The sequence below is a fragment of the Xyrauchen texanus genome, chromosome 21 (genome assembly GCF_025860055.1).
Source record: "Xyrauchen texanus isolate HMW12.3.18 chromosome 21, RBS_HiC_50CHRs, whole genome shotgun sequence".
Classification (NCBI taxonomy): domain Eukaryota; kingdom Metazoa; phylum Chordata; class Actinopteri; order Cypriniformes; family Catostomidae; genus Xyrauchen; species Xyrauchen texanus.
Genome location: NC_068296.1, coordinates 7,488,118 through 7,506,752, shown reverse-complemented (window position 1 = coordinate 7,506,752; position 18,635 = coordinate 7,488,118). Strand labels below are relative to the sequence as shown.

At 39.0% G+C, this 18,635-nt stretch overlaps 1 protein-coding gene across 1 annotated transcript in view; it reads left to right on the top strand.

Annotated features, from left to right (window-relative positions):
* Nucleotides 1-18,635, top strand: part of LOC127661286 (protogenin A-like) — a 41,586-nt gene that overhangs the window by 16,852 nt on the left and 6,099 nt on the right. Inside the window, exons 3-12 of the mRNA XM_052151919.1 lie at nucleotides 426-570; nucleotides 1,667-1,800; nucleotides 1,930-2,226; nucleotides 2,402-2,561; nucleotides 4,019-4,266; nucleotides 5,560-5,724; nucleotides 6,628-6,933; nucleotides 8,441-8,632; nucleotides 17,551-17,646; nucleotides 18,274-18,460. Of these exons, the coding sequence (XP_052007879.1) occupies nucleotides 426-570; nucleotides 1,667-1,800; nucleotides 1,930-2,226; nucleotides 2,402-2,561; nucleotides 4,019-4,266; nucleotides 5,560-5,724; nucleotides 6,628-6,933; nucleotides 8,441-8,632; nucleotides 17,551-17,646; nucleotides 18,274-18,460 (1,930 nt within the window). The remainder of the gene's footprint in view (nucleotides 1-425; nucleotides 571-1,666; nucleotides 1,801-1,929; nucleotides 2,227-2,401; nucleotides 2,562-4,018; nucleotides 4,267-5,559; nucleotides 5,725-6,627; nucleotides 6,934-8,440; nucleotides 8,633-17,550; nucleotides 17,647-18,273; nucleotides 18,461-18,635) is intronic.

Genomic DNA, 18,635 nt, shown 5'->3' with positions numbered 1-18,635 from the left:
TGTTCCTTTTTTACCCATTTCCAACATGATCAATAATAGACCAATAAAATGCAGTAAGAGGGATAAAAATGGGTGTTTAGTCCATTGATTAAAATGGCAGCTCTCACATTGTGTAATTTAGGTAATTCAATGTGGCTCAGGTGGTAGAGCGGGTTGGCCACTAATCGCAGGGTTGGTGGTTAGATTTATGGCCCACACGACTCCATATGCCGAAGTGCCCTTGGGCAAGACACTGAACCCCAAGTTGCTCCCAATGGCAGGCTAGCACCTTGCATGGCAACTCTGCCGCCATTGGTGTATGAGTGTGAGTGTGAATGGGTCAATGTTCACAGTGTAAAGCTCTTTGAAAACCGCTAAGGTTAAAAAAGCTCTATATAAGTGCAGACCATATATAATGGTGAATTTATTTTGTGATTTTTCTGCAGGTATATCACCCTTCATGCAGCAGCCATCATCTATCATGGTGACAGAGGGTTCAGTTGCCCGATTCACCTGTAAAATCACTGCCACACCCCCACCAATCATCACTTGGGAGTTTAACAGAGTCACTTTACCACTAGCCACTGAAAGGTATGGCTCCGCCCACCTACTGGAGGAGGGATGTGCTTAGTTGAAAAATGAATATTTCACTAAAAATGAAAATTCTCCCATAATTTGCTCACCCTCATACCATCCCAGATGTGTATGACTTTCTTCTGGTGAACACAAACAAAGATTTTTAGAAGAATATCTCAGCTCTGTTGGTCGATATAATGCTAGTGAATGGTGGCCAAAACTTTGAAGTTACAAACATTTTCAAAATTGATGTAAGTGTGAGTGAGAAACAGATCAATATTTAAGTCCTTTTTTTACTATAAATCTCCACTTTAACTTTCACATTCTTCTTTTATTTTTTCCTATTTGCATTCTTTGTGCATATCTCCACCTACTGGACAGGGAGGAGAATTTATAGTAAAAATGGACCTGATCTGTTTTCACCCACACCTATCATATCGCTTCAGAAGATATGGATTAAACCACTGGAGTCGTATGTATTACTTTCATGCTGCCTTTATGTGCTTTATGGACTTTCAAAGTTCTGGCTACTATTCGCTTGCATTATTTGGACCTACAGAGCTGAGACATTCCTCTAAAAATCTTCATTTGTGTTCTGCAGAAGAAAGAAAGTCACACACATCTGAGATGGCGTGAGGGTGAGTAAATGATGAGAGATTTCTCAGTTTTGCGTGATTTATCCAATTAATTAGACAGCACCATTTGTGATTGAAAGGAAAGTTAAACTAACAATGAAAATTTTGTCACCCTCATGCTGTTCCAAGTCCATATGACTTTATTCCGTGGAACACAAAAGGAGATATTAGGCAAAATGTTAGCCTCAGTCAGCATTCACTTCACTGCATCTTTTTTCCATACAATAAAAGTAAATGGTGACTGAGGTTAGCTTATTCATTTTATTCTTTTGTAAATAATAACATAATTTTCTTTCTTGGGTGAACTTCACATTTAAATGAGCTTAATTACTAGCGAAGTGTAGCAAAGTAAAAAAAAAACTGAAATGTAATCATTTTAAATCTTAATGTTTTTGCATTGGTAAGAAAGAAAGATATCAAAGAAAGTAAAAAAAAAAATCAACACATTAATTTTTACGTGTTTGTTTTTGATCTAGAATCACAGTGCTGCCCAATGGCGTTTTGCAAATCCAGGGAGTTGAACAGAGTGACGCTGGTGGTTACCGCTGCGTGGCGAACAATATTGCCGGCCGACGCCGGAGCACGGAGGCAATATTAACCGTGACCACAGGTAAGACAAACCATTCAGTTCACAAGAGTATGTTTTTATACAGTTTCTACATTATTTAGACTGCCAATCAAAAGTTTGGACACATTACAAAAAAAACTTTCACTAACTAATCTCTTTATTTCTCAATAGTTTCATCTCCTAGAATCCCTCAGAGGCCTTGTATCATCGCTGGGCCACAGAATCTGACCATAGTGACTCACAGTAGTGCTCTGCTGGAGTGCATGGTGACAGGAAATCCTCGTCCGCTCATCTCGTGGAGTCGTGCTGACCAAAAATCCATTGACGTTTACAACACCAAAGTTCTTGGCAACGGAAACCTGCTCATAACTGACGTAAAGCCCCAGCACGCAGGAATATACTTCTGTCGCGCAACTACTCCCGGAACGAGAAACTACACTGTTTCAGCTGCTAATATAACTGTGCTTGGTAGAGTGTATTTTCATGACATATTTTATTATTTTTACAGTTTGAAACTTTTAAATTTAACAGTGAGAACATGTTATGTATAATTACTCTTCAGATAATACCTATATATATATATATATATATATATATATATATATATATATATATATATATCTGTACTGCTATTTCTGTGTAGCGCCCCCATCTCTGGTGGAGTGGCCAGAGAGTGTGACCCGACCAAGGGCTGGCACCGCCCGCTTCATGTGTGTGGCAGAAGGTTTTCCGTCCCCTCAGATCTCCTGGCTGAAAAACGGAGAACCCGTTCACTTAAACGGACGCATCAAGATGTATAACAGGTATTGACACAACACACGTAAAAACGTCAATGTAAACAGTTTCCCAAACTCACACTGTTGGTTGGGCCTAACGCAACAACGTTGGCTCAACCAATGATGTGACTGTGTGACTATGACTTTTTTCATTGTCACACAGTATATTGGAAGACATAAAAACAACCATTATTATGTTTGCAATTACATTTGGTGGCACTATAACACAGATATTACATAATTTTTTTATCTTTATTGCTTTATTTAAACTCTTCTGTAGTCCTGACAGAGTGTAATCCACAATAAAAGTGGCTCTCCGGGAAAACTGGAACAGTTTAGCATTTGTTTATATTTGACTTTGCAGGAATTTTAGGCGATGTATATGTCGAGAGCCGCACCTGATGCCCAATCTGGCTTTAGTACACTGATGTTACTAAGGGCTTGAATTGCCTCATTTATCTGCTAGAAACTCTGTTGCACTGAAATATTCAGCAGTCGGTTTCTTTGCTGGAATGAGGGAGGATTAAATATTCAATGCTCTGCTAATTGTGTTTTAGTTGATTTTATCTTTGATTTTCCTCTAATTTGTTTCCTCTCTATGTTTGTTATGTGATGCTGAAAGCAAAGGGGGGTGGACTAGAGCATGTTGAAAGGAAAAGTATCTCTATAGCAAATGTTTTATGTAACTTTCATTACTTCCATTTACAAATATTCATATTACAAAAACAATTTCATGAATCTCACAAAAGCAGTTTTGGGTCACATTTAATCCCAAATGAAAAAATAAGTCAATTATATTTAGCATAAAAAAACATTATTATTGTTATTATATATTTTATTAGTATTCTTATTACAGTTAAGCACATTTTGCCCCCAAATTCTCATTAATGTAATGCGTGCAGTTATTTAGATATATTTTTACAGATATACGTTTGCTTTTTTGTTAATTCTAATTATTATCAATGGTGATTCTCATTACATGCATGTGATCTCATGCCATAAAAGGGAAGAACGCAAAAGTTAACGGTTGTAACGAGTCCTCTCCAAGTCAGAATGCACCCAATGCTCAAGTCCAAGTCCGAGTCATTAGTGTTCAATCCGAGACAAGTCATCAATATCGCAACTCATGTCCACGTCCTGGACTCAAGTATTACAACGCTGCTTTTCACAATACACATAGATTAAAGCAGCTTTACAGAAAATCATTAAAATCTTAAATGTCTTTTAGCTCCCTGAGAGTAAGCCAAGGGTGACTGTGGCAAGGAAAAATCTCCATAAGATGTTTCGCTTAGTGGAGAGATTACAGCTCGAGAGGAAGCAGAAATCCGTTGGCATAACAACAGATCATTTAATAGATTAAATGATGCAATTTATTTGTATGTTCGTAAGGCAATATTTAATAACTTGATCTGGGGTGAAATATGACTTGAACATATATCAGTGTAATTGGGCACATGAGGAGAAACTCTTGTTTGTTTTCGCAGTAAACTGGTGATAAACCAGATTATTCCAGAGGATGATGGTATTTACCAGTGTCAGGCGGAGAATGAGCAGGGTTCTGTTCTGGCCATGGCTCGTCTGATCGTAGTGATGTCTGACAACCGGCCGAGCGCGCCCAGAAACATTCATGCCGATACGGTCTCCAGTTCAGCCATCTTGCTGGCTTGGGAAAGGCCAGTGTACAACTCTGACAAAGTCATCGCTTACTCTGTACACTACATGAAGGCAGAGGGTGAGTGACAAATAGGATCAACACAAAATGTCTCTATCCATACACAAATATAACTAGTTTTAGGGGTTTGCTAGGGGGTTCTGGTTGGTATCTGGTCTCTAGATATGGCTCATGGCCCTCCTTCACTGCCTATATCATATTGTTTGCACATTTTATCATCCTCCAGACAAAAATCTTATGTTAAGATTTGAAAAGTTAAAGCACACCTCTCCTCACCAGTTTTGTATGGCACAGGAATCCAGTTAGTAATTTAAGAAAGACTCTTGACTTTGTAAAAATGCTTTAAAGCCGCGTGGGAACTTTTCTCTCTTCCTCCATTCATGACATCTCATTTTCTCGTGAGTTCTTACTGTGAATTGGTCAATGAAAGAGCTGTAGGAGTCACTCTTGACAGGAATATCGAGAATTGCTTGTTTAGTTTGTCCAAAACACTTAACTATTGAAATCCTTTGACAATCATAGCTTTTGAGAAAGTCGTCCAAATACAACACCTGCCTGTCTGTGAGGAGATAACAAAGAGAAAAAGAGAAAAAGAATAGACGTAGAGAAAGAATACTTACTGCATCTGCTCTGGAGGGCAAAAAGCATCGGAAGTAATTGAAAAAGAGGGCTAGTTATCGTGCATGTTGGAGGGTCTTATCTTGCCCTGAAGAGGCTTTGAATGTCTGCGGGGTGGCCATTATGCACCAGAACAAGGCCTTATTCTGTTGACGGTTGAGGATTTAATTTATTGGGTCAGAAATTCAGTTTGGTGCTCAATGCATGTCAGTGTTCCTTTTATTTCAATGTCTTAATGTGGGCTAATTAAAGTGCTATCAGATGCAGTGAACTTGTGGGAATTGCAGCGGGTGGAATTTGGCTTTAGTTACGTTGATAAAGCGGTTAATTAAACGAAAGCCTGGCCATGTTGATTGAGTGGACATGTTTCTTTTATAATGGCTCAGGATTTTGAATAGCCACACAGACTTATAGTTAAAAACTTGATGGATTTACAATAAGAAGCTCAATAAGCACTGTGCGAGGCCACTTTAGCAATTGGAAAGATGAATCAGAAATTAGATATCCCTAATATCCCAATTGTTTCTCCTAGACAGTAATGAGATTAAATGGAGAGCCAATGGAAACAAAAAGTTTCTCCTGAGAAAAAGATCTGGGTAATCTCACCTGTCTCCACTAGAGCTTCAGAAGAGATCTTAACAATGTCTTAAAACTGTGGACAAATTTGCAAAGACATGATAGAACTTCTTCCGAAAGCATATGATCTGAGCTATGCAATCATCATTGTCCCAACAGGTCTAAATAATGAGGAGTACCAGATTGTTATCGGTAATGACACCACCCGTTACATCATAGATGACCTGGAGGCAGGGCGGAACTACACATTTTATATCGTAGCATACATGCCCATGGGTGCCAGTCGCATGTCTGACCACGTCATACAGCATACACTAGAGGATGGTGAGTAGCGGATGGTACATGTTTATTCCAGGCTTATAGACTGTGACACAATGTTATATGTGCTTCCTTTACCTTGGGCTAAGACAACATGGGAAATTCCACACTTTTTCTGACCATTAGAATTATAATACCTTTAAGACTTCTATATCTAAATGACATCCAATATGATTGGCTTACCTCTTCACTTGTGAAATGACTAACAGCACTTATTTGCATTTCCCATTTTGGTTTTGCTGTCAGGTCGAATATAATATGGAACTAATCAATGCAATTTGCTATTAAAGGAATATTCCGGGTTCAATACAAGTTAAGCTCAATAGACAGCATTTGTGGCATAATGTTAATTACCACAAAAACAATTTCGTCTCATCCCTCGTTTTCATTCAAAAAGCAAAAATCTGGGTTCCAGTGAGGCACTTGCAATGCAAGTGAATGGGGGCCAATCTGTGAACATAAAAATACTCACTGTTTCAAAAGTATAGCCGCAAGACAAAAAATGTGTGTTAACATGATTTTAGTGTGATCAAATCACTTACTAACCATTTCTGTGTAAAGTTATGGCCCATTTTACAGATTCGTTGCCATGATGACACAATGTTGTAAACCCTATAAACCTAAAATGGCAAAAGAAAGCAATTCAAACAACTTTACATCTCAAATAATACACAAGTTTTAACAGAAGAAATAATGTAAGTGCATGCCTCACTGTAACTTTGATTTTTGCTTTTTTTTAAAGAAATGGACAGACGAGTCTAAATACATTTTTGTGGTGATCGCCATTATGCCACAAATACTGTTGAGTGAGCTTACCTTGTACTAAACCCGGAATATTCCTTTTAAGTACATTTTATTTCTCATTATTGCTCTCTTTATGTTCTCTTTCCCTCTCTCTCTGTCCCTCAGTTCCCTTGCGCGCCCCTGAGTTGAGTCTCACCAGTCGGAGTCCAAATGATATTCAGGTGTCGTGGCAGCCACTGTCTTATAAACTGAGTCGTGGTCGTGTGTCTGCGTACTGTCTGTCATACAGAACCAGCACAGATGGAGCAGTGTCCCAACTAGAGCTTTCAGAGCACAAAACCCATTACCTCCTGGAGGGTCTCCAGCCCGATACCACCTATCTGCTCCGTATCGCTGCAGCAACCATCGTGGGCTGGGGCGAACCGTCCGCCTGGACGTCACACAGAACACCAAAAGCTTCCAGCACCAAAGGTATCTATCTGTCTGCCTGCCTGTCTGTCTGTCTGTCAGTCTGTCCGTCCGTCCATCTAGATAGATAGATAGATAGCTAGTGGATCATGAAATTGAAAATCCCACACATTTATTTATAAAGATTAGAGCGAATGGGGTCTGGGTAGCTCAGCAAGTATTGACGCTGAGAGTTCGAATCCAGAGTGTGCTGAGTGACTCCAGCCAAGTCCCCTAAGCAACCATATTGGCCCGATTGCTGGGGAGGGTAAAGTCACATGGGGTAACCTCTTTGTGGTTGCGATTAGTGGTTCTTGCTCTCAGTGGGGCGCATGGTAAGTTTGTGCGTGGATCGTGGAGAAAAGCACGAGTGTGAGTCTCCGCGGTGTTATGCACAGCAAGCCACATGATAAGATGCGCGGATTGACGGTCTCAGAAGCAGACGCAACTGAGACTTGTCCTCCGTCACCCAGATTGAGGTGAGTAACCACACCACCACGAGGACCTAGTAAGTAGTGGGAATTGGGCATTGCCAAATTGGGGAGAAAAGGGGCGAACGCTGCTCTCTTTCACTTTTTTTGTTTTGGGATGATAATATTGTTAAAGCATTGCATTTGTTACAGTGCGACCTTTGATCCTCCTTCTCATCCACATTGGAAAGGCTTTAGTCATGGTTATAAAGCGAGAGCCACGCTACTTTTACATACCAGCCGATAGATCTTCATTTCTTCAGTTCAGCCTCTGTTCACATATCAAACTCTGTCAGGCAGTAACATGGGATCCACAACAACATACTTTGTTACATTGCTTTGGTTAAATTTAATGACTACAACAATACACTTGAACCACAGGTAACTCTGCAGGAGTGTGTTTAATTAAGCACAAATTGATTTAAGCCTGGTGATGCTCCTGTGAGGTCCCATCTCATGTGCACTTGAGAGATTCATAGCCGCAGTTGTGGCTGATAAATCTTGAAGATTTGTTCTTTTGAGGTTTTAGGGTTGCTGCAGACTGTGCTTTAAGGATTGCAGGAGTTTTAGAGATGTGTAAAGCATTCCTTGCACACAGAAACTATGCCACCACAAAAACCACCACAATGAATTAGATCTCTTTAATACATCTTGTATCTCAAGTTGTGTCTCCTTGACAGCATTGAGATTAAATGGAGACTGCATCTCAGATGTTTTTTTCCTGAGGAAAAGACCACAGTAATTTTATACTTCTTTACAGTACGTCTCATTTACTGTATGTCTGTTTTTTCTCCTAATTATTTTTCAGAGAAAAGTCTGAGACAAAGTTGACTCCATTATGGGTCCTGAGCTCTGAAAGAGCAACATCAGAGCAAAAAATATTCTCTGGATTATCATGCAGTCCAAAATTAAGATCACAAGGGAGTTTTTTTTTTGTGAGAAAACAAATTGTTTAAAAACATTTTAATGGCGCAATCAACGTGACTTGTTCATGAGTGAGATATATGATTGGATGATATGAACTGTTTCTGATTGGCTGTTTACAATTTTTTCTCCCACAGTGCCCCTGGCACCAGAGCTACAGTTGGATACTCTGAACTGCACTACTATTGTGGTACATTGGCATCTCCCAGCGGGAAGCACTGCCACTGGACTGCAGGGCTACAAACTCTCGTACCACGAAGAAAGTCAACCAGATGGACCCCCGACCCAGATACCCCCACACCAACACCAGTACACCATTGGAGGTTTGGGTGAGTACACAGTACAAAAATTGGATAGCAAAATGACCTCACGATATGATACAAAAAGTATTTGGACACTTAAATAACAATTACAATATATCTGATTGTCACTCCATTAGATAACAAAATATCAAAGCAAATGGCTTCTGCACAGAAATGATGCTAGAGCTTTTCTCAGAACTAACTTCATTTTATGCAACTGTCTGGTATCTAGGTGATTTTTAGTGGATGTATCAAGTCAGTTGCCCTGAAATCTATCTGTATGTCTGTCTGTCAATCCATCGACCGATCCATCTATCTGTCTGTCCGTCCGTCCACCCATCTGCATATCCATTTGTCTGTCTATCTATCTATCTATCTATCTATCTATCTATCTATCTATCTATCTATCTATCTATCTGTCTGTCTGTCTGTCTGTCTGTCTGTCTATCTGTCTGTCTGTCTGTCTGTCAATCCATCGACCGATCCATCTATCTGTCTGTCCGTCCGTCCACCCATCTGCATATCCATTTGTCTATCTATCTATCTATCTATCTATCTATCTATCTATCTATCTATCTATCTATCTATCTATCTATCTATCTATCTGTCTGTCTGTCTGTCTGTCTGTCTGTCTGTCTGTCTGTCTGTCTGTCATCTATCTATCCATCCATCCATCTAGAATAAACATTCTCATTTCTCTTGCTATATCAGAGAGGTCATTAGAAGATGACACTCAAAAAACAGCAGATCTTTGGAGCATATATATTTAGACATTTTGATGACCTATTGACATATTTTTAGCATCCCCCATCAAGTGTCTTAAAATGAAGAGGCCAGTGCTTTACAAAGAACAAAAGCATTAAAGTGTTATTCAGAAATGTAGATTTATGGCTTTTCACCCTAAATGACCACACCCCTCCCCCTCTGACCTCTGACCCTGCCATCCTGGTGCCTAAATTCTGGACAGTGCGGTGGTCTTCCCTGGTGTGGTCAAACTCTCTCACCCAAAAAGGTCAGTTTTATCTGGGCCTTTGGTGGTCAGTGGTGACCATGAATGCCATCCCAGAATGCTTTACTTGACCAGTAGACATCTGTGGCCGTAGAGAGGTCAGACAGCTGGTCAACATCTGATATTCAAATCAACCTAAACTGGACCCAACATTTGCTTAAATGTTATTTAAAATGACCCTCATCTGCTGATTGCATATTGGTTTAATGTGTCCGATGACGATGGGACTTGAGCAGAAGTCTGTAGTCATTTACTCTCCATTTAACCTTAATGGTGTCAATGAGAAACAACAGAACAATAAGGAGGCAAGCAAGTTAATACATGGCTCCAACCATAAATACTTAACCATTTAAATCATATATAATTATTTCACATATTACATTAATGACAATTTATGAAGGAAATGTGCTTTATTGTCATGACAATATTGTCACAATGCCAAAAAATTTAATGGTCCTAAAAATAGGCTTAATGTTTTTCATGCAAATTATTAATAATACAATTTTTGTTTTTAAATAGTTTTTTAAAATTTAAAAAATGTAAACATTTTTTTTTTGATTTCTTCATTTTGGGGTGAAATATGGACTTGGCATGGACATGTTCTTGAGAGGTTTCTTGAGATCCACCCTTAAACATGATTTAAACTATTCAGTAAGACACGACGGATACATAGAGATCAGCATTCATTAGTGGTGTGGATGAGTCTTGTGTTGATTTTATGGTGTATCAGTCCAGAGGAGGTGAAAAGAAGAGGAGACAGTGTTAGGAAAGAAAGAAGAGCTGTTGTGTGGGGGGTATATGGTGTGTTTTATGACTGCAGTGGAACAGAATGTAGGATGAGACACCACTTCAAAGCTCTTCATACACAGGTTTAATGCCCTAATTCACACACACACACACACACACACACACACACACACACACACACACACACACACACACACATACTCTCTTTCTCACACACTCAGCACGTGTACATGCACTTTAAAAGTTACATTTCAGTTGGACTAAAACAATGATTCTTCTTTTTAAAATGTCATGTAATCACTTTAGTCTGACTGAGATCATTCCTGTCTGATTTTTGCAAAGTTGGACAAACAGACCTTGAAACTGCAATTTTAGCTCGACTTCTTTCAGCATGTATATAATTGAATCGACCACAATTGTCCTCTGTGTTGTTCACATGAATGCTTTGAAAGACAGAGGGTGACATGCAACAGGTATTTAAAGGAATAATTCTCTCAAAAATAAAAATGTTCTCATCATTTACGCATGAAGATTTTTAGATTCAGCTTAATAGTTCAATAGTTCAGCTCTGTTTTTCTATACAATACAAATGAATGGTGACCAAATTTCAAGCTTAAATGACATAAAGTCAGCATAAAATAAACTATAAGACTTCAGTGTTTTAATCCCTGTCTTCTGAATCGATCCAATCGGTTTTGGGTGAGAACAGACCAAAATATAACTACATTTCACTATAAATATTGACATCAGCAGTCTACTTGATAATCATGATTTCAAGCTTGATTTCACTTCCTAGCATCATCTAATGCTCTGCGCATGCATCAAGCACTAGAAAGTGTAATCAAGCTTGAAATCATGATTGTGCCTAGAGAATGCCGTGGCAACATTAACAGTGAAAAGGGAGTTATTTTGGTCTGTTCTGACCCAAAACCAATTTGAACATTTCATAAGACATGGATTAAATCACTAGAGTCATATGGATTACATTTATGCTGCCTTTATGTGCTTTTTGGAGCGTCAAAGTTTTGGTCACCATTTACTTGCATTGTATGGATCAACAGAGCTAAAATATTCTTCCAAAAATCTTCATTTGTGTGGGATGGCATGAGGCTGAGTAAATGAGGAAATTAATTTTCATTTTTGGGTGAACTATTCCTTTAAAACTTCCTTAACTGATGTCCTTCTTTCAAATATTCAATTACCCATTGATACACATGTATACTCAGACAAATAGATGAAGACCATAGCTTGACTACACAAAAAGGGCTGTGTTCAGAACAGCATGCTACCATACTATTCTTACTATTTTTGCAGAATGTATGTATTTATATTCTGCAAAGTGTAAAAATAAATGGTTATTATGTAATTCATACTGTTTTACATACTTAAAAAAAAACACTAGCACACTAATTCAGTATTTCATTCCAAACATAGTCTCCGTTAAACAGAGAACCACAATATGCATCCTGCACTTTTAGAGGATGTTCACACCAAACTGTTTTTGCATCTGTCTGTGCTGTTTTTCAATTGTTTTATCTACGTTAACATGTTCTAGAAACAGGAGCGCTGCATTTTTTAAAACACCACCTTTAAAACCAAGACACCTAAGAGACATCTGCGTTCTGTTCTATTCGTTGTGCTTTCTGTCTGAATGACCCCTTAAACATGACTCGTTCCTTGCGAGTCATGCTGCTTTTTTCCCCCTGGCTTTTATCACTTATGATATTTAGTGCTCTGTGTAGGTGAGGGTCCCTGCAGTCATTGCCGGGTGTTATGGCCCCTAATCCTCACCCTTTAATTAAAACAGGGAGTTGTCATTAATTTAGCTCAGCTTTAATATCCATGAGAGCTGACCTCAGAGAAACGTAGGTGGCATTTATGCATTGATTTTTCCCTCCCTTGCCTGAGTGTCAGATAATGAGATATAGGGTTGTACGGAGCAATCTGATTGGTGGAGATCTCATATGAGACGCCTATTAAAGTGACGCTGGATGTTTGTTAGACATACCATTTTCTTCAGAAATGCTTGGCAATTTTTGGACAAATGTTTTGACTCTTAGCTATCACTCCAGGCCACTCCTTGAACTATTGTTAACTGCTTGACAAATTTGACTACACATTATGTGAGATGTGTATGTGTTTAAATACTCTGAACTCAGCACACTGATGTCTATTCATTAATAGACATTAATATGTCTATTAATGAATGTGTTCTTTGTAAGTTGTGTACTGTAGCCTGAGGGTGTTAAAGCATCTGTGAGTGTGCGTTTCCGCATTTAGAAACATTATGGGATCTTTGCTGTCAGGCAGAAGATGAATTTCTACCAATGTGACAGTTGATTAAGTGAACTACAGGATTTAAAAATATGTTTAACCCTTGACCATAAATCTAACTGAAGAACATACCTTTTCTGGACAGCAGAAACAGCTCAAAATGTGTTAAAGGCCTGTTTAAGTCAGGTGACCAAAAGTAGATTTATTGGATTTGATTTATTGGTCAGCACAGAGCTGAGGGCCCTCAAGTACAAAAACAATCCAGACCCTCATAACACGCTCTAGATCTAGAACTATTTGTAGTTCTACAACAACTGTACGTTTTATTCACTATGACCCCAATCCCACCTGGTTTAATATGTGTTTCTGGTGATTCGATCACATGTGGTCACTGGTCAGCCCTAAATACAGGTCTAAATGGGGTCTAAAGCATTTTATGATTGGATCACAAAAACTACATACAAATGTGATCAAAATGCATCACATTTGAGGTGTAAGTGCTAATCTGTCCTGTATGCATCCCGGCAGCAGTGAAACTCCACCCCTCAATTGCCAATCAACCACTGCGCTAAAAACAAAAATTTCAACTTTGCTGGTTACAATCGACTTTTAATGGAAATAACTGTTCAGTCAGAAAAAATCAGATACATACACAATCATGAGATCTTCACGGATCTTCTTTGGTGTGTCTGATATCAACACAGATGAAAATCACGAACACCTGAAGCTCCTTTAATACAGGTAATCCGCTAAAATAAAGGATAATTCTGCTTGACATGTTGCGTTTGTGCTTATATAAAATTTCTACCGCATCTGGGAGAAACAGCGTGCCGTTTTTTGTGCTTTATTCATTTTTGGACTTTGTTGTGCTTTAATGTCATGAAGTAACACACTGACGTAGTGATTGATGTATGTCGTCATGAAATAGAGACCCTCCCTCTAACAGGGTCTATAATGCATCATTTGAAAAATGGCCCGTTTTAACAATTGTAATACAGACCCACCTACATTTACTAACTTATTCCACTGTGTTTAGCTTTCCCTGTAGCTCACCTGGTAGAGTGTTGGACTTTGAACTCAGCAAGCCACCGGTTTGAGCACAGCCAAACACGCCAGCTGACATGTGAGACGAAAGTGTCATAGAAGCAACACAAAATAACGTGGCTGCTTCAGAAAATATGGTTTTCATGTCGCATTTGCTTTTTTCACACTATTGGTTAGGTTTAGGTGTTGGTTTAAGGTAAGGTTATCTTTATTTGTTCACCTCTCATTTGCATTTAGAACAATATTGCTAAGGTTTAGGTTAATGTTTTAGATTAGGGAAGTGCGTTTTACTCATTACAACCTTCTAATATTCATCTTAAAAACTTTGTCGTCTGATTATGACACCATTTCACTCGCTTTTGATGCCCCCTGCTGGACATTTCACTAGGAAACTGCAGCAAAATGTGTAATGAAGCATGTAATTTTGTTTTGCAAAAACGTTGCCACGGTCACGTAATGTTCATGAGCTCATGCTAGAAAAACTTGATTCTGATTGGGCAATCGCTGCATTATTTTGTATAATGAGCACTAAACTGTATATTTGACGATTGTCACAGTCACTCTCTAAACCTCTTTGCAGGATTTGACTCACCCAGATTCCATATCAGAGGTCACGACAGATGATAAACCCCTCCTCTCTCTCTCTCTCTCTCTCTCTCTCTCAGTGTGGTCTTGGAGCTATCATATTAGATATTGATGTTCATGTTGGTTTTAGGGTTTGAGGGGGTCTCTTTTTTCTGTTGACTACATTCTCATTTAGACACATAGTCTAAATCAATAAATGAGCATGTGCCACTTAATCTATAAAATTTTTTTAGATGAAAAAATATTCAATATTTTTTTCAGTTTTTTCTTTCATGTTCAAGTTTTATTCTTGTTCTTAAATCAAATAGGCTTTACTCTTGTTTGTGTCTCACTTCCGTCTCCAAATACTTTCTTTATCTCTGTGTCTCTCTAAATGTTGATAGCCTGGAGAAAGAGCCCTGACTTGTGTGCCTGACCTCTGACCTCAAGATTCTTTAGGAGTTTTATCTGAGTGTGAACCTAGACCCCTGACTGGCTCCACAGAGTCTCTTTTAGAGTTGTGGATCTCTATGAAAGACACTTTTTAGCCAGCTGACCAATCACGACAGGGCAGTCTATTTGACCCTGCCTCCTTAATCACTTCTCCAAGGCTGTGTTCAGAACAGCATTCTACCATTTCGCCTTACAAAGCCAAAGTGCAGTGAGTACGGCAATATTAAAACTGAGAAAATGACTTCAAAGATCTGTTTAAAAGACCCGAATTTGGTACTGTTAGAAACGTTTATCATAGTTTCACATTCTATTTTTAAACAATAATACAATTGCATACTGCGCAGTATGATAGTATTCCATTTGGAATGCATCCCTAGACCTCTGTAGTATCTGTTTAACAATATAAACTCTATGTTTTGATTAATCAGTCTCAACTCATCAAGTGATCCATGGGACCCTAGTTGAGATCCCTATTGGCGCCACTATTTGGGGGGGTGGGGGTGGTAGAGGCCTCCTCTTTGGCACCCTCCCAGGTGGTGATGCCCTAGGGCGACAGCCTAGTTCGACTATGCCTAGAAACGGCCCTGCACACCAGTGAAAATAAAATGCTTGATTGGCCGAAGTTTCATATCTACTTCTTAAACTCTTTAATCTGATGATAGTGAATCTATGTCTGTCATTGTTTCTATGTAACAGTAATTAGGCAGTTGACAAGACATGTCAAGGAGTGACTGCAGTGTGTCATGCTAAACTTTATCTCAAAAAGTTTCTAATTCTTGTATAATTATTATGCAAGTGTTTTTATAAGATCATAATATTTAGAGACTACATGGAATATTTATTATGTATTAGTACTGTTTATTATTTACGTTGACATTATATATGACATTTAATTGGTGAAAAATGTTGACCAGTTAATGCTTCTAAAAGTATACACTTTGACTTTCCATTATACACATTAATATCAAAGAATACTCAATACTTAAACACATAGCCAATGTTGTATTTTGAATAAATTTACATTATTCTCACAACTCTGTGCTGTCTAGCACTATCACGTGGCAAAAATAAACACTACATAACAATATGACTAAAGTCCAAGACTGCAATTTACACATATGTCAACTTGTTAACTTTGAAGAATCTGTCATTCAAAAACCCACTATTCTGAATATTGATGGAGACTAAGGATGTAGCCAACCTTAATGTCTATGTTGGTGATGACTCTGTTCTGACCATATAAAAGAATAGTTTTGTAGAATTCTTTTAATTAGCATCCGCACTGAAACTGTACTTTTTGGGCACTAACGAGGAAAATGGGGTTCAAACTGAAGATGATTAAATTGTTTGTTTATTTTTTCTATCTCTCCATTTTTCTTCCCAATTTTGGAATGCCCAATTCCCACTACTTACTAGGTCCTCGTGGTGGCGTGGTTATTCACCTCAATCCGGGTGGTGTCAAGTCTCAGTCGCCTCCGTTCTGAGACAGTAAATCCGTACATCTTATCATGTGGCTCACTGTGCATGACACCGCGGAGACTCACAACATGTGGAGGCTCATGCTACTCTCTGCGATCCACGCACGACTTACCACGTGCCCCATTGAGAGCGAGAACCACTTAATCGCGACTACGAGGAGGTTACCCCATGTGACTCTACCCTCCCTAGCAACCAGGCCAATTTGGTTGCTTAGGAGACCTGACTGGAGTCACTCAGCACACCTTGGATTCGAACTTGCGATCCAGGGGTGTTTGTCAGCGTCAATTCTCACTGAGCTACCCAGGACTCCTCAAAATGTTCAATTTTTGTTGGTAGTTTACAGCTAAATCTAAGGGGTATGTCAGCAAAAAAAAAGGAAATTCTGTTATCATTTACTCACCCCCATGTTGTTCAACCGTATGACTTTCTCTCTTCCATTTAATAGATGTCAGGCAGAATTTAAGAGACTGACAGCCTCAGTTATCATTTACTTTCATTTTTTGGAAAACAAAGATAATGAAGGTGGCAAAATGCTGATTGAGACTGTCATTTTTTGTTCCATGGAGGAAAGAAAGCCATATTGGTTTAGAACCACATGAAGGTGTGTAAATGATGAGAGAATTAAAATTTTTGCTGAACTATACCTTTAACAATACCTTATATATTTCCCTATAAGGGTGATAAAGGAGGATATCTTGTAGAAAAATTACTTGGATTTGTGTTTTTTAAATAATGCATTACTGTGATTTGGCATCTTATTACACTCGTTCCTGAATTAGATATCATTTAAATATTTATTAATGAGCTCAGGTGGGCTACTCATAACTTTGCATTTGCTGGACTGCTGCCTGCAATCAATTTCTGATCAGCTATCAATGTTTCTGTGGGTCAGCTGTCCCTGAGGTTGTGCTTTAGGCCATATGACTGACCTTTCTTTCTCTCTGTGTTTCCCATGACCTTTGGGTCTTTGATTTTACCTCTGTGTGCTGGCTGTGAATGGGATTAGACCGCTCCTCAGTGGTCAGTCAGTGGGGGTTTAAAGCTGAGGGGTGACGGATGAGTGAACTGATTGGGGGATGGACAAAGGACAGGACTCACATACTCACTGACCTGGATCCCTAGTTTAGGGCATCTGCTACTGATTAGCCACACGTGCACAGATGAACATACATATAGATGGACACAAGGACACACGCCTTCCGTACGTCACAACTATTGCCACACACTACAGCTGACCACATATATATTCTCTCACTAATACTGATGTTGTACATCTGCTGGGACCTCTCTCTCAGTGAAATATTCTGTGTGTGTAATGTGCAAATACAACAGAAACAGATTTTAAACATACATTTTTCTGCTTTCTTTCTTACAGACCCCAGGAAAAAGTATCATGTCAAACTTTTGGCCTACAGTTTCATGGGTGAAGGTTACCAGTCAGACCAGACCATCAGCACACCGGGATGTGTTTGTGAGTTTATCAGCAACATCCATCTATCCATCTATACGTCGTTCATCTATCTATCTATCTATCTATCTATCTATCTATCTATCTATCTATCTATCTATCTATCTATCTATCTATCTATCTATCTATCTATCTATCCATCCATCCATCCATCCATCCATCCATCCATCCATCCATCCATCCATCCATCCATCCATCCATCCATCCATCCATCCCACTGTTGTCTGTCTGTCTAGCTATTTATCTGTCTGTCTGTCTGGCTATTTATCTGTCTGTCTGTCTGTCTCTCTGTCTGCCTGTCTGGCTATTTATCTGTCTGCCTGTCTGTCTCTCTGTCTGCCTGTCTGGCTATTTATCTGTCTGTCTGTCTGTCTCTCTGTCTGCCTGTCTGTATGACATCTGTTTGGCTGTTTATCTATCTGTCTGTCTGTCTCTCTATAGTAACTGTCTGTACAACTACTGTACTGTAGTTTATTTAATAATAAACACATTTCTATTTCAGCACTATTATAGATATTACAAACATATTTAGAGGGTTAGATGGCAGTCCTGTTTTTACAGTTGTATGAATACAAAAATTATAAAATAAAATTGAAATAGTGTTTTTGTTGATATTTGTTTGTTTTGCAGCGGTTCGTGATCGTTTGGTCCCACCCCCTCCTCCGCCTCATCACGTTTACGCCCAGAGTAACAGCTCCTCCTCTGTGTTCCTGCACTGGGCCCGACCCGCTTTCACCACTGGACAAACAGTTAATTATACCATCCGTTGCAATCCAGTCGGGCTGCAGAATGCTTCACTGGTGCTCTACTTGCAGACGTGAGTATTACTGATCTGAGAGAGAGACAGAGAGAGAGAGAGAGAGAGAGAGAGAGAGAGAGAGAAATTACATACTACCATACTAATACTATTTGTGCAGTATGCATTATATGTACTGTGCACAGTATCCATTTATCTTTATGCATATAACCTACTAGATTTGCTACAATGTACA